The 21,223-nt window shown below is 38.0% G+C and overlaps 1 protein-coding gene across 1 annotated transcript; it reads left to right on the top strand.

The window, feature by feature from the left end:
* Positions 1-701: 701 nt before the first annotated feature.
* On the top strand, positions 702-20,764 carry iqub (IQ motif and ubiquitin domain containing). The gene is made up of 14 exons (XM_041996255.1): positions 702-1,066; positions 1,316-1,414; positions 1,668-1,760; positions 4,076-4,210; positions 4,910-5,077; positions 6,073-6,248; positions 12,484-12,639; positions 14,179-14,389; positions 14,492-14,667; positions 16,579-16,749; positions 16,858-17,034; positions 18,999-19,247; positions 20,119-20,304; positions 20,471-20,764. Exons 1-14 carry the CDS (start codon positions 934-936, stop codon positions 20,594-20,596), a joined length of 2,256 nt encoding a protein of 751 aa, XP_041852189.1. The 5' UTR covers positions 702-933; the 3' UTR covers positions 20,597-20,764.
* Positions 20,765-21,223: the final 459 nt, after the last annotated feature.

Raw genomic sequence — 21,223 nt, 5'->3', positions numbered from 1 at the left:
TTGTTATGTCTGTATTTTTTTCATTTTATTTAAATTTATTTTCAATATAAACTCATACAAATAAGCATAAACAATAATTGTTTATATATATATATATATATGTATATATATATATATATATACATATATATATATATTCCAACAATGATACAAATGTATGTGGTAAATAAAAATGTACAATTCAGAAATATGCAACTTAAATATTTAATTAATTAATTAATTAATTAATTTTTTTTTTATTTTTATTTTTTCCAGGGAACAAAAAATTGATTAACTGCTGTTGTGTGGCACTGGAGGTCATTTCCACTGTTTCATTTTCTGTTTAACTCAGCCTGTTTTTGTTGTTGTTGGTGGTGGTGTTTTGGTTTTTTTTGTTTGTTTTTTGTTTGTTTGTTTTGTTTTTGTTTTGTTTTTTTGTTTTTTGTTTTTTTGTCATCATACACTAATGTATTATGTCTAAATTTCATGTTCAATGTTTACCTGGGCACCATTTTTACAATGTATATTGTGAAAGCATTTTTTTCTGTTTTTATCTGGATTTTTTGTTAAATGTGCATTGAATATTGTACATTTTTGCATCATATAGTTTATTTTATTTTATATACTCTTACATATTATTCATCTTTTTGTTTTTGTCTCTGGTGTCACGCTAACGTGAAGACTCGTTACCATGACTACGCATAAACTTTGCCGTTTGTCGCTTTGTAAGCTAATGTAAGGAAGAGGTTCGCTGCTCTTTGTTAGATAAAAAACAATAAAGAGATACATTAGAAAAAGGAAAATTAAACAGATACAGATTTAAAAGAAAATTATAAGTTAATATAAAAGAACCGACGGGTTTTCACCTTTACGGTTTGATGATTTTCTAAGGCTTTGTGGACTCGCCGGCTTATAGTTTAGGAAATTAACTTTACCGATCAAGTTAAAGTTGCAATGTCGGTGCAAAGAGAAGTAATAGAGCAGATTGTGGAAGAAGAGGAGGACGAAAACGGTGAGGAAAACCTACAAACAGTAGGAAATGCTGTAGGGGAGCCGCTGGGAGGTGATGGAGAGGAGGTGCCAGCAGGCTGGTTGCCTTCAGGTCAGTGGAAAGCTTCAAGATGTAAGATTAAGGTTTAATGGCTAAATGCTCTCCGTCACTTTCAGAGTAGACATTTTTCAGCCACATGAAGCTGATGTCACTCAGAGTTTCAGTAAGTTAGTGTGCAAGATATTAGAGTTGGAAAACCATGTTTTCAGCTTCAATACAAAATCCCAAAACTGGACTGTGACACAACTATTGTGCATATTTCATGTTTTTATTCTCTCTGTGTAGTTGAGGTGGAGGACGGTGAAGAGGCTGGAACTCAAGCTGATTCACTGGATGACATGGCAAGGCTTCAAGAGCCACAGGAAAAAGAAAATGTAGAAGCTGGTGAGACTTAATCAGTACAAACAAACTTTAAAAGTCTGAACCTAATAATTAAACGAAACATTCAAATTAATAAATGTGAATAAGGTGAATTTATAACACATGAAAGATAGTAGATATTTTAGCTTGTAATCTCCTACATTCACATTTTATATGAACAATGCAGTTTAGTTAAGCGTGTTAATATAAGACACATTAATGTGAAAGTGTGTTTTTTGTGTGTGATGGGAATAATTTTATTTTTTGGCCTGTACAGCTGTGGTGGATCCGGTGGAAGAAAATCAGAATGACTCAGCTGAGAAGGCTGAGCAACTTAAAACAGAAAATGCTGGAAATTCAACAGCTACAGGTGAGTCTTAAATACACTGATGAGCCATATCGAGTCATCTGCCTCTGAGGGCAGACTGCCATGTCTAGCAGTGAACACTTAGGTCTGGTAGGTTGCTGGTTTGGGCCTTTGCGGATTGGGTTTTGGATTCTAGTAAGCTTGGAGGCCTTGCTCTTGTTGAAACCTTTGGCTGTTTGCCTCAAGCTGTTTCTGTATTCTTGGTCTGCTACAGAGTGTAGGAGGGTGGTATGTGCAAGAACATCCACATCAACGCCAAGACCCCAGATTTCCCAGCAGAACACTGCAGTGTAACAAGATTATCAATATTATTCACACCTGTCAGGGTTGTTAGTGCTGTTGCTGATCAGCAACAAACTTTATTAACCAGAAATGTTTTACTCAGTTTGGTGGACGGATTGATTTAAAGTTAATGGAGTCTGATACATTTTATATATCTCTTGCCAGTTAAATTTTAATTGCAAAACTTTATTAATAAATTGTTTGGCCATGAATGTAAGAAAACAGCTCCATGCATAAGATATAGAAAAACTAGATCTTCTTATTAGAGCAGAGAAGACTCAGTTGATTTACCATCTGAAAATCATTCTCCTGTGCCTTTTTTTGATCATTCTGTTATATTTAATCTGTTTGTCTGTGATCACGTCTACTCCTCATAAATATAACATCTCACTTTATATTTGAATTTGCATGATGAAATACAGAGGCCTGGTACAAGCATGCTTCTGGGGATTGTCAAAAGATTTATGGATTAAAAGTAGTTGTGCTGTTTCCAGGTAACCAGACAGGAGAATCTGTAGTTGCCACAGCTCTATTATTTGCCACTAAGACAGCAGTTTCAAAGAAATCATATTAAGTACACCACCCAGCCCTGAAGTAGCTGATAGGAACTAGAGCTTTATGGATAAGTCACTCATGTTGTGAAAATTTAACAACCAATTTAACAGCATATGAAAATGAAAAAGATGGATGGATTACAAATCATTATAATGAAAGTTCTAACTTCTTTACAAGACATAGGACATTTGTTCTTTTGGTATTTTAAAAAGTAATATAATCCAGGAAATGAAAAAGTCTCTGTCCATAGCAGGAAAGGGGGTGAATAATCATAAATGTAGCTGCAAACGTGTCTTAAAAATCACACTGAAAACAGAAGTTGTGAATACTGTTCTATTTGGTGTTCTGTGACGCATTCACAAACACGAACAGCAAAATAAAAACAATAAAGCTTGAAGAAATAAAAACACTTCATATCTATATAGCTCAGTTTTTTTGTCGCTTTCCATTGAATTACACACTACATTAGATTTAGCTTTAGCTTAATTAAGTGGTTCACAAACTTTTTCTTGATTGCCCCCTTTTCATAAAAAAAATAATGTCAATCTCCTCCAATCCCACTATCACATGCACCGCAACGCTTACAGAGAAACATACAAAGAAATGTGTCAATGTGTCATAGTTCGTTAACTATAGTTTAAACCATGACAGTGGCAGAGGGAACGATCAATTCCTCTGCTATAGTGTGAGGTATTGATATCTAGGAAACGGCAAACTACTTCAGGTAAGTTGAGCTTTCGATGAAACATGCTGCTTTAATAAAAAAAAAAAAAAAAAACAGCTGTTTTGATAGTTGAATAATTTATTTCTAAAGTTATCAACAGGATTTTCTCCGTGTTCTCCGTGATGAGAAATCCCTGAGTGGTGTTGTAACTTGTTTGGCTTCATACTGTCAGATGCTGATATTTTGAAACATACAACACACTGTGGTCTGTCTTCATTTCCCACCATTGACCATTACCGTTACCTGACCATTACCTGGTCAAGCCTGTAGGGCAACAAGTACCTCACCATATTTTCTTGTCTTTTTATTATCTTTTGGTATTTGAAGTATCTGTTGTTAATTCTCTATCATTTGCCAATTGGTACTTTAACACATTCATCCATGTTATGCTAGCAATGCAAAAACCATGTTTTATTTAACCTAGCAGGGGTTGGCCCCCCCGCTAGGGAGCCCAACCCATCAATGTGGCATGAAGGAAACAGACCTCATATTAATGTTTCCTCATCAAAGTAAATGTTATTGTCAAATCTGTTGTTTAATAAGCCACAACATTGTCATAAGAAGGAAGGGGTGTTGATGGTGCAACTAAGCAACGTGATTTAATCAACAAAATACTGACTTTTAGTTTTTAGAAACTTTTAAAAAAATTCTTTTTGATTCACTTGATGAATTTTGGACTACTTTGTCAATAACATTAAACCCAAAGCATGTAGAATCAGGGGACAAACATGGACAGACTCTCTGTGTGCTGTTGCAGTGAAAGTGGTGCTGGTACCAGAGGGTCATGTAATGACTGTGGCTTTTGCCATCGGGCTCAGCATTCAGGAGCTGAAGCGCCACCTTGCTTCAGAGTTAAGAGTCCCTGTGGAGGTGCTGCAGCTCTCTCTGGATGGTGAGTTTCCTTTACAAACTTCCAGGTTTTAGAAATTTATAAGAGAAAAAGGCAAGTATTTATTTCAGCCTTACACTCTTTGTCACCTCTATCAATCCTTTTACAATTATCTCGCTAAAACTGAAGTCTTCACACGTCATCACTGCTCATCTGTCTGCCACTGATGTGTCACTGGATTAAACTCACACAGTTAAGCATAAGAAATGAAAGTATAATAAATATATACATTTCACCATGATACACTATAATAAGACCAAACAAGAACACACACACACACACACACACAATTTTTTGTTTTGCAAGGACCCTTTTGTCACCTTCCTCCTGCACTGAGTCTAGAGAACAGCCCAGCTTCTTTCTCCCTGTCTGTGATGCTGCTGCTCCAGCAGACCACACCGTACAGGATGGCTGATGCCACCACAGAGCCATCCAAGGTCCCCGGGGTGCCCCTGTCACTCCAAAAGACCACAGTCTCCTCATTTACACTCTTTCAGCCCAGTAGCCATTCCTGGTGTTGAATGAGTACTTTACAGTACATAGATTAGAAGATCTGAAAATACTTAGATAATTCTCCAGTTTTCTGCTTCATGTGGTCTTCATGAAAACATAAACTTAATGGAAAACAGTTTAATCATGAATTTCTGTTCAGTTTCTATGCATAACCAAGATCCACCTGACAGTAGTTTATCTTTTTTTCAGACAAAGTGGTGGAAGAGCACCAGAGCCTGATGCAGCTTGGCATCCGGCCTCACAGCTCCACCCGCATGGAGATGAGCTCCACCAACCCAGACTCCCACCCCCTCCGTCCTCTTCGTCCCCCACAACACAACAGTATGCCGGATGTTATCACTGTCAGGGTCCAAACAGGTACTTTACCCTTTGCAATGTACTCTGAACACTATGTTTGTGTGTAGGCAAGTGTGTGTGAGTGTGTGTGTGTGTGTGTGTGGTCTGTCAGTTTTTCTGTTAATCAATAACACTTTGAATTAAATACTTTGACACAATGTGGAAGGGGCAAGTAACTTTGAAACATATCGATGCAAATGCAATACCAATATCCATCCATCCATTCATCCATCCATTCATTCATCCATCCATTCATTCATTCATTCATCCATCCATCCATCCATCCATCCATCCATCCATCCATCCTTCCTTCCTTCCTTCCTTCCTTCCTTCCTTCCTTCTGTACCACCTTAATAAGTCATGGTCATATTAACTATAACTGTGACACAGTAGCAATGCAGAAAATAAATTGGCAAATTAGTGACTAAAAGTCTTCTTTTGTTTTTTGTTTTATTTGTTGTTGTTTTTTACTTGAGAAAAATCACATCTATAACATTAACCCCTAAAACAACATGTTGAATAAAGTTTACATAAAGTATGTTTTCTTCCTGAACAAAGTTTAGTAAAAATAGAGGCCATCATTTCCATCTCACCAACATGAGTAAATCTAACTTTGCCCTTCACCACAACATTTATGTTTGAACTCTCACACTGTTTTTGTAGCATTATAAATTGTAGCACACCATCGTAGAGCAAAAGATTTCTTTAAACAGGCAAAATGAAGTGTGCCAAGAACAACTCTAGTCCTGCATTTTCCCTCTTATCAATACAGTCACATTGTTCAATTTTATTTTTGAATTACTTAGATGCCTGTAATGGATAAAAAAAGTGTATTTTAGTAGTTATGTAATATTTTCAGAAACTGAAAGCTGAAATAAAAAATAATAATAATTAAAAAGATAATAAGAAATAAACTTTTAAAGGTGTGTTATGTCACAGAGAAGCAGTTAACTAGTAAATAGTCATTAAATGGTTAGTTTGCACACTTACTCAGTGACTGTCCCTCTGACTCTCAGATGAAGGGGTGTTCAAGGAGGTGGTGGTGGAGATTGAACGCCCCAGCCAGCAAAAGACCTTCCTGGGTGGCTACAGGCACCGACTGACGGGTGCAGAGTACCATCATGCAGCTGTCCAGACCCTCCCAAAGAAGAGACCTGATAGAGGTGTGGCTGTCTTCAGTCGAGATTCTCAGGTACAGCACCCCAACAAGCACAACTCGGAAAGATTACCTTCTACAACACCACTCTTCGAGGTGTAAAAAGATTTTAAAAGAATAAATGACTAACAAATAAGGGTGTAACAGTATACCAAAATCCCAGTTCGGTAGGTTTTAAGGTCACGGTTTGCTTCTTTTTTGGTACAGTAAGGAAACATATGCAAAACATGAACATTTTGGTGTAAACAGGAACATTTTAATGACATTTAAAACGAAACCCAAAACAAAATCGAAAACTTGTAATAGTAGTAGTAAATTATTCAATCAAAGATTCTTAAATAAATAAAATATGGCATAAATAAAGATATTTAACCCACTATGAGTTTGAATGTGCACACATTTTCAAATAGTCTGCATTCAAAGTAAAAACCCTTCAACCATTTTCCATGTTTTATTTGCTTTACAGTATTTGTTATTGTCCAAGACAAAAGTTGCCAGAAAATATAAATATAAAAAAGTCCATTTTTACAGCTCTTTAACACAGAAAGTATTTAAACGCTGTAGGGGAAAAAGAGCCTTCATGCTCTCTGTAGTGATTTTGTGGTTCAATCACAGAACAAGGTTTTCAGTAAGAGCGCACTTCTATTAACATGTGGAGGGGGCGGGGCTACATGGGGAATGGATCTCAGAGCACAGGCAGACATCTTTCATCTCATCCACTCATCTTTGTCCACTTACATACTTCACTGTGAAGCCAAAGTGCTCCCAAACAGGAGGTTTTGATGATGGAAGAAGGTCTTCAAGCTTCTGCTAGCTTAGTGCTAGGCATTTTCTCTTCCGTGTGGGAACTCAGTACGCCTCTTTTCCAAACCAAACTCTCCGTACCAAAGAATCCAAATACGGATACATGTACCGTTTCACCCCTACTAACAAGCAAACAGAACGTTTGATAACACCAGAGCTGTAGCTGAAATTCAGACATGTGTGGGATGTGTTCATTTAAAGGTCACTCATTACTGCAACATGACATTCTCATTCAGGCATGAAAAAGAACATGAACACATCTGCTAATTAAACGATCTCATTACAAAGACAAAGGACAAGAGTAGATGAGCATCCTGATCCCAGAGACAGAAAATCAATGGCCACAGAAACACATCTCTTATAAGAACAGGATTTAATTACTTTGATTCTGGGCCCTTCGTTGTTTTACTGATGCAAAGATATATTTACATAATGTTATTCAAAATCACCTAAAAACACACCAAGAGAATAATTTTCTAATGAAAAATAATAAATAATAAATAATAAATTTAATTCTTCTCTTCCCAGTACAGAGGTAGAATTTACCTCCTTTATTTGCTCACTTTTTGTTAGAGTGTTTGGATTTTTCTGTTGATGCCTGAGGACAAATAAACTAAACTTTATGAAGATCATCAAGAAAAAAGAAGCAAAATTTCCCCAAATCTAAAAGAATTTCATTTACAACTTTCAGAAAATCAACAATTTAAACAAGTGCTTAAAGAAAAAGTCAAATTAATTTAGCATGTTATTAAAAACATATTTAAAGTATCATCTTTAATTATCTTATGTTGTGTAATAAAATCTAATTTAACAGTATTATCTCTACTGTTATTATTGTTATTTTAGTTTTTTTAAAGCAAAATGGAGAAAAATGGATGCAAAATGTAGAGTGTGGATATGTATTCAAGTCATATGAAGCTCCTAAATAAGTTATGGTGCTAACAGTTATCTTCACAAGTGAATAAATGAGATGCATCTGTGTGCAGTCTGAATGTCACATGATCTCAATATATACACACCTGCTCTGAAAGGACCCACGAGTCTGAAACACCACTAATCGATAGGCACCATGAAGAAGGAGCTTTTTAATCAAGTAAGGACCAAACTGTGGGAAGGCACAAATACGGTGGGCTTATAACCAATATCTGGAGGTTTAAAAATCATTAGTAAAGAGTAGGAATATGGCACCACTACGAACATGTGCAATATTGGCAAGCAGGCCATTTGTTGTCACTTAGAAAGACAATAAAGAGACCAAATGTTGAAAGGGGCTGAAAACTGGATCTGTCCACTATAAGCTGGGCTTTATGGAAGAGTGGCCAGAACTACACTCAGTTTGCAGCAGGTCTCTCCACTCTTGGTGTGACACTTTTTTTCACAACAATATAAAATGGTGTCTGAACTGTTCTGTTAACCCTGCTCAAAAGTTTTACTGCAGCATATCAATATGCACAGCCACATGTGTTTTAATACATTTATAACCAGCAAACACTTAATGATAATACTGATAAAGTATTATTTGTATATCCCTGTTTTATCAATCACAAAGTATTTACAAGAAAATAGTTAGATTGAATACATGTTGTCGAGAACTCAATACTAAAATTTGTTCTATAAATGATGGACATTGCCAAAGAAATTCTCAAAGAAGAGAGTTTTACCGAGGGCCTGGAAGGTAGTTCCAGTGAAGGAGGCCTTATCTTACTTTGTTACTATCTGTTACCTGAGATTACCAGGGTATGATCTGCAGGTCTCAGGCAAATACCATACCCATAAGTCTCAGTTGTGTTTTAGAGCGGGGCCATTTGAAGGAGAGCAGTCAGATTTTAAAATCAATATGAAATCTAACAGGGAGCCATTGCGGGGACATAAACACAGGGTTGATGTAATTATACCTTTATGTTTCTATGACGGGTCTAGCAGCAGTGTTTTGAATCATTTGCAGAAGATGAATTGATACCTGAGTGTAGAAAATTACAGTGGTCAAAGTGAGTCCCTCAATTGTCGTCTCTGAAAAGCTTTGTGAGGAATACCTTGACATTTTGTTTCCACACATTTGAACTATAAATCAATGTTTTTCTTTTAAAGAGGTAAAGAAAACAAACTAGTCACTTCACCTTGCTCCCCAGAAAATTTCACTTCTCCCTGAGAACAGCTTTAGTATAAATATTCTTTTGTTAATATTTTCCTACACAACAATAATCTGAACCTCTCAGTTGCATGTTGGTTTGCAATTAAATCAAACAAAGTTGTCCAAAGTCGAAACATTCAGTAATTTTCTTTTAAATGCACATAATTCATTGTCAGATTTGTACAGTAGATTAGTAGATGGTAAATCATGAGAGACAATGGTTCGTAACAATATTTATCATACAGGCTGTGATAATCAGACATTTATATACCAGTATTAAGGAAAGTAAAGGGAGGTGTGTCAGTAAAAGATTCTTCATGGTGCTCCACTTCCATGATCAGCTTGGACTGCAGACATAAGGCAGGATGCTTTCAGAAAGACACGAATGTCTTTCAGATGGTCAAAATTAGAGGTGGGACACATAGCTGATAAAAAGAAAAACATATGGGCTCATTTTTACAGAGGAAACATTTATTTGTTCCTAGTGAGAAAATTGCTTCACAAACTTGAGGTAGATGACTGTGTTGCTGCAGGAGCTTTGCATGTATGACAGCTTAGTCACCATCCTCCTTTCTCCCACCACCTCAGCCGGCTCCTAGGGACAACAGCTGCTGTACCTTCCACAGCTTTAGGCTCAAGTTGAAGAGGTGTTGAACTATTCTGCACAGCTGATCTGGGCTGGTGACTGTGGAGGCCATTGGAGTCCAGTGAACTCATCTTCAAGAAAGCAGTTGTAGATGATTTGAGCTTTGTGACATGGTGCATTATCCTGCTAGAAGTTATTATCAGAAGATGGTACACTGTGGTCGTAAAGGGATGGATATGGTCAGCAACAATTCTTAGACTGTGATGTCCATGCCTGCTTCAAGGTTGGACCTGTTGCGTATTCAGAGATGCTGTTCTGCATATCGTGGTTAGAACCAGTGCTTATTTGACTTTTTGTTGTCTTTCTATCATCTCCAACCAGTCTGTCCATTCTCCTCTGACCTCTGACATCAACAAGACATTTTGGTCCAGACAACTGCTGCTGACTGGATATTTTCTCTTCTTCAGACCATTCTCTGGAAACCCTTGAGATATGTGTGAAATTCCAAGTAGATAAACAGTTTCGTGAATACTCAGACCAACAACCATGTTCAAAGTCACTTAAATTTCATTTCTTCCTAATGCTGATGCTAAGTTTGTACTTCAGCAAGTCGTCATGACTAAACGTATCGAGCTGCTGATGTGATTGGCTGATTAGGTATTTGTGTTTGCAGCAGTTGAACAGGTGGACCTGATAAGGTGGATGTGTCCTGTCTAATGTTTTCTAAGCCCTTCCTCAAATTTAAAAACAAATTTATTAAAGACAGTTGAATCTCTGGAGCAGATAGGTTGTGTATTCCTTTAAGTTCCAATGAGAGTTTTTACTTTTACCATGTATTTCTCTACACACAGAAATCCTGCTTCATCTGTTCTAAAATCCTTCACTTTGTCTAGAAATTCCTGGGGTATTAATAAGTTATTTAACAAATTTATGAAAAAACAAAATGAATCTTAATTAACTTAAGTTGGATTTAGAAAGCATTGCTCTTAAGACAATCTTAAGTCAGTAACTATATCTGAAAAATCATGTTCCAAAAATATTTAATCAACATTTTAGTGCAGCTATAAAAGTAGGAAAGTTATAAAATTTCCACAAGTTTAAAAGAATAACTTTGATGCTCAAAAGTGAACAAATTAACTGTTTTTACTGCTGATCTGAGAATGCAGGAGAATTTTTTTCATTATATTTGTCGTATGGTTTGACGAGACTCAAAGATCACAAGCCTACATGAAGAATGAAACTCAACGTTCCAGGTTTTCAGGCGGGGGTTGGTATGAATAGCTACAACCTTGTTTTTTGTTGTAGTTGGTTACCAAGCACTGACTCAAATTCAGATCTCACACAGAACAGTAAAAGGTACAACAGTAAAGGGTAAAAGTCCAAAAATAACCTTTATTAGTGGCAGAAAAGATCAAATACAGATAGTCAGGAAACGGAAACAAGTCAAAGGAAATATTTACTAAAAACGACAATTACCACAAGGGGCAGGCAACAAGCAATGTCAAGACTTGTAGAAGTACATCATTATGTGGTTATTTTACATCTTCTTGCATCTTTTTTTTCTCTTTAAATTGGCCTGTCTCTTGAATGGTGGCTGCACCTGTTTCTGATGTAAATTGAAATAACTAAACTAGTCCAATTAGCATATGTACATGGTCTTGGTGTGAGGATTATTGTTTCAAAGCTTTAGGTAAGTCTCATTCTTACCACAGACTTATTTTTACTCATTTGACCTCTTTTATGATCAGTCAGTTATCAGTGTGAGCAAAGTATTTATACAACCTTAGTTGAAGGGTTTTGGTCCAGACGGGAGACCCCAAAAAGCAACCATCTAAAATTCTTTTGTAGCAATGGGAGAACATGGAAAGAGGTTAACCAATGATGCAACCATCCTCCAAACTAAGATCCCCTAAACACTTTAATGCACTTAGTCTGAAATATGAAGGCAGATGGACCAAAGACAATAATATGTACATTTTATTTTATTTTTTTTTTTTTATTGACATCAGAACTATAGCATTCTTTATTTTCATGGTAAATGAACTCCAGGCATGTGCAAAAGTTCTTTCTGACATTTCAAATCTAGCAAACACATTTAGCCCAACAAATAGGATTGTTTTTGGAAGTATAACTTAATCACACAATATGCATCAGAGAATTTGGCAGACTTGTGATGATAGAGAGAAAAATATTAAGCAATCCTAAGAGAAAACCTTTTTATATACTTCAGAGTCTATTCTTTTATTATTATTATTATCGTTATTAGTAGTAGTAGTAGTAGTAGTAGTAGTAATAATAGTATAACAGTCAAAAACACCAAGACGACACAGAACTACCTCAGGAAAAGTCTGTAACATGTGCCCCAGTGTGTCCCCAGTTATAGTCTGGACATGATCTCAGCACGTCTGAAGATACGTCAGATTAGATTAATTAAAATGATCAGACTGAAACCAATGGGACAAATCTTTCTAAATAGAACTTTTTACGACTAATTATGAGAAAAGGTGCTTTTTTCTGACGTTTTTAATGTGTTGATGAAGAATGAAACGTTAGTTGTTAAAAGAAAAAATGAGTTAATTTTAAGATAGATGGCAAAGTTTAAAGTATAAATTCTCTAAATGAGAAAAAAAAATCAATTCCAAACACAAGTTGTTTTTTTTTTTTTTTTTTATCTTCAGTGTGTAGACTGAAAAGAACATATTTTCTTCCAATTTTTCTCTTTATAGTAAAAGTTTCTGTCTCTCCTAAAGACAGTAGAGCTGAAATCCCAGGTTCAGCAGTGTCCAGTCAACGTCTCCACCCAGATGACTGGCATCGGCTGCTACGTCTCCTGTGTGAATGACAAGCTGGTTAGCCCTGGGAAATACATTACTGCTGATGAGTACCATAACAGGAGAGTGAAAGCTGTGAGTGACACTGAGTATTTATGAAAACACATTTATGCAAACTTTCTTTCCTTTTTTTTTTTTTTTTTTGTCATTTAGAACCTACAAAACAATACGGGATGCTCCATCCATCCATCCATCCATCCATCCATCCTTCCATCCATCCATCCATCCATCCATCCATCCATCCATCCATCCATCCTTCCATCCTTCCATCCATCCATCCATCTATCCATCCATCCATCCATCCATCCATCCATCCATCCATCTATTTTCTACTGCTTATTTGGGGTCGGGTCCCACTGGTAGCTGCCTAAGCAGGAGAGACCAGACTTGCCTCTGCCAGCTTCTCCGGGGGGATTTCGAGGCGTTCCCAGGCCAGCTGAGAGATGTAGTCACCCCTGTGTGTCCTGGTCTTCCCCCAGGTCTCCTCCCGGTGGGCCGTGCTCGGAACGCCTCAGGGGGTGCAGCTTAACCAGATGCCCGACCGGACAGCTTATACAAGAAGATATGGCACTCCATAATCCCAGAGCACCCTCCACAGGAGTCCCCGGTTGAATGCCTTCTCTAAGTCCACAAAGCACATGTAGACTGGTTGGGCGAACTCCCATGACCCTTCCAAGACCTTAAAGGGGGTGTAGAGCTGGTCCACTGTTCCACCACTAGGACGAAAACCACACTGCTCGTCATCAATCTAAGATTTGACTATCTGATGGACCCTCTTCTCCAGGACCCCTGAATAGAACTTACCAAACAGGTTGAGGTGTGTGATCCCACTGCAGTTGGAGCACACCCTCCGGTCCCCCTTTTTGAAGAGGGTGACCACCACCACAGTCTACAAGTCCAAGAGAACTGTCCCCAATGTCCTCGCGATGCTACAGAGGTGTGTCAACCAAGACAGCCCTACAGCATCCAGAGGTTTAAGGAACTCACAGCGGACCTCATCCACCCCTGGGGTCCTACGTTCAATGAGCTTTTTAACCACCTCAGCAACCTCAGCCCTAGATATAGAAAAGCTCATGCCAGGGTCCCCCGAGCAGCATTTATCTGGACTGCCTCCTCATCAGAAGACATGTCGGAGGGATTGAGGAGGTCTTTGAATTATTCCCTCCACCGACCCACAACATCCTGAGTGAGGTCAGCAGCCCCCCATCCCCACTGAACACAGTGTTGATGGAGCACTGCATCCCCCTCCTGAGCCATCAGATAGTGGACCAGAATCTCCTCAAAGCTGTCTGGAAGTCTTTCTCCATGGCCCCTCCCAACTCCTCCCATGCCAGAGTTTTTGCATCAGTGGCCGCTGAAGCAGTGTTCCACTTAGCCTGCAGATACACATCAGCTGCCTCCAGACTCCCACAGTCCAAAAAGGCCCAATAGGACTCATTCTTCAGCTCAGCTACAACAGGCACCAACAACCTTACAGCTACAGCTCCATCTGTGGAGGCACAGAACACAGATGCTTTATTTAAAAAATATATAGGTTGAAGTTCAGCTTAAATACTAAATATCAGTACAACTTATACAGTACTCATGTGTCATTATGTATCATTATCTACTTAGGTGATCTGCCTGCAGTCCTTTGCACGACGCTGGCTGGCCCAGCAGGCGGTGGACCAGCTGAGGAGAGAGCGAACTCGGCGACTGGCCTGGCTTGAGCTACAGGAGAAGAGGAGGCAAGAGGAGAAAGAGGAGCAGCTGAGGGACCGTCGCCAAAGGTGGATGAACCCACAGAAGAAAGAGGACTTCAACCTGCTGTACAACGCGCTGGAGAGTAAGTTTGAGGCCGAGGAAAAGGGAGGGGGCTACAAGTTGCTCACTGCTGTACATCTTCAGATGGTGTTAAAGAGTAGCTTTGAGTATGTGTTTGTCACAGAGTGGAGGAGTGAGGAGGAGCAACAGATAAACTCATCCCTACGAGGAGCTGAGAGGAAGAACGCTCTCTGCTCACTGCTAGAGGAGGAGGTGAAGCTCATCGCCGCCATAGGGCGCCATCGCGTCACCATGGAGACCAACAACTATGACAAAGTTATCCAGAACTTTCTAAACAAGGTAACAAGTCACTTGTCTTTCACTTGCAGCTAGCTTAGTTTAATTAATTATATTCTACAGTTATATATTATGATAACATTTCTTATTTCTGTGCTAGACAGCATATTTTAGAAATCTAAAATCTAACTACGAGCTGAAAAACTCAGAAAAACTCAGAAACACTGGCATTTAGTTTTAGGTCCCATACATCTGAAAATGTGTTGTGTGAATGAGAAGGTTTGTGGGGTAAAATTCTATCTTTTTACAAAGTTATCCACCCCAATTTTCTCAGTATCTCTGCCTGAATTTATTTTCAGATACTGCAGTCTCTTTAGCTGAAAAGCAGAAAGTTCAAACATTTTTATCTTGCTGCCTGCTTTTCTATTACCATCAAATGCCACCTTTAGTAAAATAGTTTGTGTCTCATGAAAAATAAATGAGCTTATAATGCTCTACCAGTACTTTAATATTTTGAGAAGGAAATCCCTCCAGCAGTTGGATGGTGACAGGCTTCCGTCTAGAAAAGTTCTGATGGGGGGCCAGACAGGGGCACTGACCAGGAAAAGGGAGGCACGAATGAGACCTTTAGGTCTAGATTTTATGAAATATTGAACTGATTATTACAACTAAAGTGATCATTTAATGTAAAAAAGTGAAGAAAATCTTGTAAAGCAAACAGCCAATGATGTATTTTATCAGCAGGTGTTTACTTTGGGTGATGCTGCTGTAGGACTTTTATCACTGCTGCACAAACACTTCAGTGATAAAAAGAAAAACCTGTTTTCATCCAGATCATCAGTTTTATCAAAGTTTCTTCATCATTGTGGGCTGTTTAACTTCACTCGTCACATCTGCTGGTTTTATTACAGAAATTATCACCATGGAGACGGTTAATGAGATGATGATATATGGATTCTGAATGATGATCTAGAACATGGTAGAAATGATTTAGAACATCTATAAGTACATTAATGCTGCATCTACTGACTATTAAACGTCTGAGGTTTACCCAAGGGAAGGTCAGTTAACAGTAAATATTTGAAGCATTGGCTCTTTCTGTTGATAGAATACAGTAAAAACGGGCAAATTTCAGGCCTAGTCATGAATGTGATTAATCATGATTAATTTGTAATCTGTGATTAATCATGATTAAAACATTTCATCATTTGACAGCCCTAGACTAACCTAAAAAAAAAAAGAAATCCAGTTTATGGCTCTAATATGTGTCAGAATCACAATGAGTTTTTTTTTTTTTATGGTGATATTAACTTGCCAGCCCCTGATACAGACTGGGACACTGTCCCCAAAAGGTTCAGTACTGGGACCACTTCTTTTCATCCTCATGATGTTCTCAACTGCAACATTGAAGTATTTCAATCTTCTAGCTGTTGTCACCTTTCATGATGATGAAATTGATAGAAATATTTAGGAATTTAACTTTCTATCAAGCCTCACATGTAGCACATGGTACATTACCTGCAGTTAAAACTAAGTTTTTTCTTTAGAATCAAGTCTTGTCTTTCTTTTGAAGCTAGAAAAAGAGACTGGTTGTTGCAGCTTTGGGAATATTATTTATATTTATGCTTCTTTGTAAAGTTTACATTCATTACATGCATTCCAGCCTATGTGCTCCACTGTCATGGAGCACTGAGCTTCATCATGAACCTGATAACCCTATACACGGTGGTGAGTGTGGTGATTAGTTTTTCAGAGGTTCTGATGTTTTAACTTTTTGATATTTTAAGTTAGGATGTTTTTATGTCTTTATTGTTTTGGTTACATTGTTTGTTGTATTTATTACCAGTGACAGGAGCTGCTGCCTGTCTTGGCCAGGACACTCTTTGGAAAGAAAACAAGTGTTTTTATTTCCCAGGTAAATAAAGGTTAAATAAAAAATCAAGTACCATCAACAGTCTGATGTGTCTGTTCCAGTCTGCTGCACCTTATCAGTGGCGAGGGGCCGATGGTCGTCTGATTGAGATGGACACTCAGTTCATCATCAGAGCCAGAGAGCTTCGAGATCTTTACAACAACATCAGCCTGTTCACCGTCAACAAGGAGCAGAGAATCCATTTCCTTATGACACTTAAACACACTGTCATGGTACCACATGCTAACACACATACAACTCATGTTTTACGTATGAGCATGATGGTTGTACAGAGAACATTTTTATTGTTGGTGACCTGATCATGTGTTCTTATTGGACAGGAGTGTGAGTGTCAGCTGACTCGGGATATCGTGGATTTGATTGACAGGGAGGTGGACCTGATGACTCGAGGACTAAAGGCACGCAGTCTGGAGGGGCTGAGGCAGAGGATCTGTACTCTGTTCCTTCAGTACATCAAAACACCAGCATTCAACCCTAATGTGGCAAAGCTGCTGAAGGTAAGCTAGAAGTAGAAGAAGAAGCTTTATTGTCATTGTACAAAAATACAACGAAATTCTGTTCGGCCTCATCTCTGTCTCTATAGCAGCTACAAATTCACAATGTTAAAAATGAATAAATAAAAACTATAAGCAATAAATGTTAAGTGCAGTTTAAATGTTACACATAAGAGAATAGTCTATATTAAAATTACTGAGAAAAAATAATATTAATATATATATTTATTTTTTAAATTGTTGCAGGTCACTTATGGCTGGGAGGTAGTAGTGGATGTGCTGTGTGGGGTGGGGGGTCATGGTCCCTGCAGCAGTCTCTTTACAGCCATAGGAAAAAAAAGCTGTGTTTGAGTCTACTGGTGTGGACTCGCATAACTCTGAGTCTTCCAGAGGGAAGCTAGTTAGGTCGGATGTTGTGTGTTCTGGATACTTTTAAATATAAATAGCTTGCCCAGTCCAAAAAAATAAGTCACCACCAGGATTTAACAGAGAGGTAAGAGCCTCCCATTGGATAATTAATGATTGGGTGGTGATGTTTCAGCTGGTGACAAATTGTTTAATCCTAACTGATGCAGTGAGTAGCTTCTCATTTCTTAAACAACCATGTTGGAAGACATATCCTGTGGTCATGGAAAATATGTTAATCTGTTTCAGAAGGGTCAGATTATTGGCATCCATCAAGCAATCCAAGATTTAAAAAAATGTTTGGCTCAGATATGGCCGACATCTGCTATTCTCTTTTGCCCATATGTAGCCTTACCTTACGGTGTTGATGGCATGTGAGTGTGACTTCCAAACCTCAGCCACTCGACCACTTCATGTGTCCCACAAGAAAATTACTGTAATCTATGTCCAGGCTGACTAATCATATTTATTCCCCTTCTGGCCCACACACCACTTGGTGTAATCCACATCCAGACTGGCAATCGAAATCTGAATCACATGTGGCCTTAAAGACACTTGCTAGTGTAATAACTGAGCCATAGGTTCCAAAAATAGTCCAAACATGTCTGCTGTCTGCGGGGTAAAAAGGAAATGGATTAAGAACTGTCCAATGCGTCATTAAAGGATAGTGGGGAACCATCATCTTTCAGGAAGAAATGTGGTCAGAAAAACATTTAAACACTTAAATGTTTGGTTAAAACAGATGGTTAAAAACAACAACCGCAGAAGAATCAAGAAGTATTTATTGTCATTGTACATTCGCATAACAACATTTCTTTCGGTAACTTTTGTCTTAAAGACAAATTGACCATTCATCCATCCATTTTCTACCACTGATCTGTATATAGACCATAAAATTACATTAAATTAAAAACACACAACACACTAACAATGAAAATGTTAAATTATAAACACACAATGGTAGACACTAGAAATACAGTAAACTAGATAATAAATTAATTAATTACAAAGGTAGAGCAAATATATGCAGTTGACTAGCAATGTTTAATAGTGAAATTAGAAGTATTTCCACATTAACAATGTAAAAATATAAAATATATATGCAAAATATAACAAATAACCAGGTTATTTTATTTTCTCTGGTGACACAGCCCTATTCCATCATTACATTTCCAGGATTCATGGGGCTCTCATTGGGAAAGAGTGGTTCAGGGAGCAAAAGACAACTTCCATGTGTGCAACTTTCATTCTGGACAGCCAATCCTTTACAGCCTTAGTCCTCATGTACAAGAAAAAACAAAACAAAGTCAGAGTATTTGCAATCAGACCATCAATCAGATATATAAAGAGAAAGCAGAAGGTTAGTTGTTCATCTTTGATTGGCATGTGATAAATCAGGGATGCAGCTTTCTAGAGACTTATAAAGTTCCATCAGTGTATGTGCATGCTTGTGTCTTCATGTCCAGATCTTCCTGCTTTCCTTTCTACATATCAACTTTCTCTCTGAAAGACTTTAAGTATATGATGTGAGCAAGGCCTCCATGTCACTGAAATTATTCCAGGTTCCTCAGAACCCCAACCAGCTGAAGAATGACATGTTCCTCTGCCGCGGCTGTCATCGTTACCTCCGCTCCGCCAGCTTCACTGCGTCTGCCAGCGGCTGTCTGAGCAGAATGTGTAAGCACTGCACCAGACTCAACAACATAGCTAGACCTCGAGATGACTTTACTTTGTACAAAAACATCCTGAGGAGACTGAGAGATGAAGAGCAGTCACTAAACAACAAAGCAACGTTTCCCTTCCTGCTGCAGGTAAACACTACCTTCACACTGTATATTTGTCAGTTTGTTAAATTCAGGTCTTTTATCTTGATCCATAGTTATCACAATGCTGCATAACTGTGGAATGCACACCACTGATGGCACTCACGCTCGCTCTAGTGGTACGCCGAAGAATTTTCCAATACCAACCAAAAGTTATACTCAGAGTAATCAGTAAATTATGGATAATATTATTATCAAATTCAAACCATCATATTCATCTGGTTTTCCATGAAACAAAAACTGGGAGTGAGTTTCAGATCTGAATTTTCCAGTAAAGTTGACCTCCAGGGGACCTACTTTTTTTTTTTTTTGCAGTGCTTATCCAAATTAAAACTGGGATCGACTGGTTTTTGTCATTTTACCAAATGGAAAAATGCTGTTTGTGGGTTTTATTTTAACAAATGATACTTTTTTTTACTATTTGGATTTGATGATTAATGTATTTTTGTGCCCAATATATATAAGATGGGTTAAAAATTTTTAAAAATGATCAGATCATAGAGGTGATGTTGGAGAAAATGAAAAAGATACCAAACATCAATGTGGTACAAAAAAATAAAAAATAAATAAATAAATGGTATGTAAAGGCTACATCAAAGGTATAAAAACTACCAAAATAGTACCTTCGTGTTATCTTTGCTGAGTAGTCGCTGCCACCACTCACCAATAGATGTTTTCATTTGAAGTTAATTTACGTCTGAAGTGTGCCTGACTGAAAATTGAGGTTTCTTCTAATTTAGTGTCTCTCATAAAGGTGGTACTTGGAGATCAAGATATTTTCTGAGGTGGTACTTGACGTAAATAATTCGAGAACCACTAATCTATTTACTGGTTTCCCATAACAACTACATCCTTTCAGGTGGAGGACATACAATATTTGATAGAAGTATTATGGGAATCTTGCTCAGCTCTCAATGGCAGCAGTGACCTCTTCAACCTGGTGTTTGTTCGCTGGGAGCGTCAGAGGGACTGGAGCCCCTGGAACTGCATCCTGCTTTCCAAAGAAGAGACTAAAGCTCACTTAGAGTTGGAGGACGTCCACCAGGTTTGTCTTAATATTTAAGTACTGTCTGAAAGTATGCCTGAAGAAGGTGTTAGTAACTGGAGTGATGGGAAGGATCACTCTTGTCAAAGTGTAAAATTCCCTGTTTGATGCTGTCTGCATGATACAGCTGTCCCTCTAACATCTTTTCCCTCCTGTGTGTGTGCAGACATATGAGAAGACGTTTATCCGTGGAGTGAAACACAAGCATGCGATGGCTCGTCAGCACTTCAGCCAGATTCCTGTCATGGCTAAGTGTCTGAATTCTCATCTGTCTGCTCCACAGGGCAACTAATTTGTCTCAAAGCCCATGGTGACCGACAGCTATGACCCAGACGGCCGAGATCTATTAAAAACCCCTGTGCATGTGTGTTTTGGTGGGTTTTTTGTTTGTTATTGTTTCTTTCAAAGCTCATGTAGTCTGTAACCTTTTGAAACACTGGGTGAAATATAAAGTATAGCTGCAAGTTTCTCCATTTTCTGATTCATTTTTGTTGGTACAACTTTATTCTTAACCTTTTGAGCACTGTGCCTTTTTTTTTTTTTTTTTTTTAAGAAAATACATACCGAGGATTAAATGAATACATCTCTACAACCACAATGTGAACATTATCTCTGCAAAGGTCAACTCTGATTAAGTGAAGCAGGACAAAATTACAGAGGTTTTAGTACAGACGTTTTGGGAAGGTATCTAAAATTTCCATTTTGCCACAGTTGGGTACAATCTGTTCTCAGTGTTTAACTGGGGAATCTCAGGTTTTCAAAGGTTAAAGACCAGAACTTTGACTGCTCCATCAGAATCTTAATTATGACCTTTTACCAGGGTCTTTTCCTTAACCTCTTCCATTTTTACCTCAGAAATGGGCAAAGCAGAATTTTCGGTAAGATTATTGACAGATTTGTTTCTGTACACACATACAGT

Source organism: Melanotaenia boesemani, chromosome 10 (genome assembly GCF_017639745.1).
Source record: "Melanotaenia boesemani isolate fMelBoe1 chromosome 10, fMelBoe1.pri, whole genome shotgun sequence".
Taxonomy (NCBI): Eukaryota; Metazoa; Chordata; class Actinopteri; order Atheriniformes; family Melanotaeniidae; genus Melanotaenia; species Melanotaenia boesemani.
Note: the sequence above shows the minus strand (reverse complement) of the source record. Positions and strands in the feature narration are given on the sequence as shown.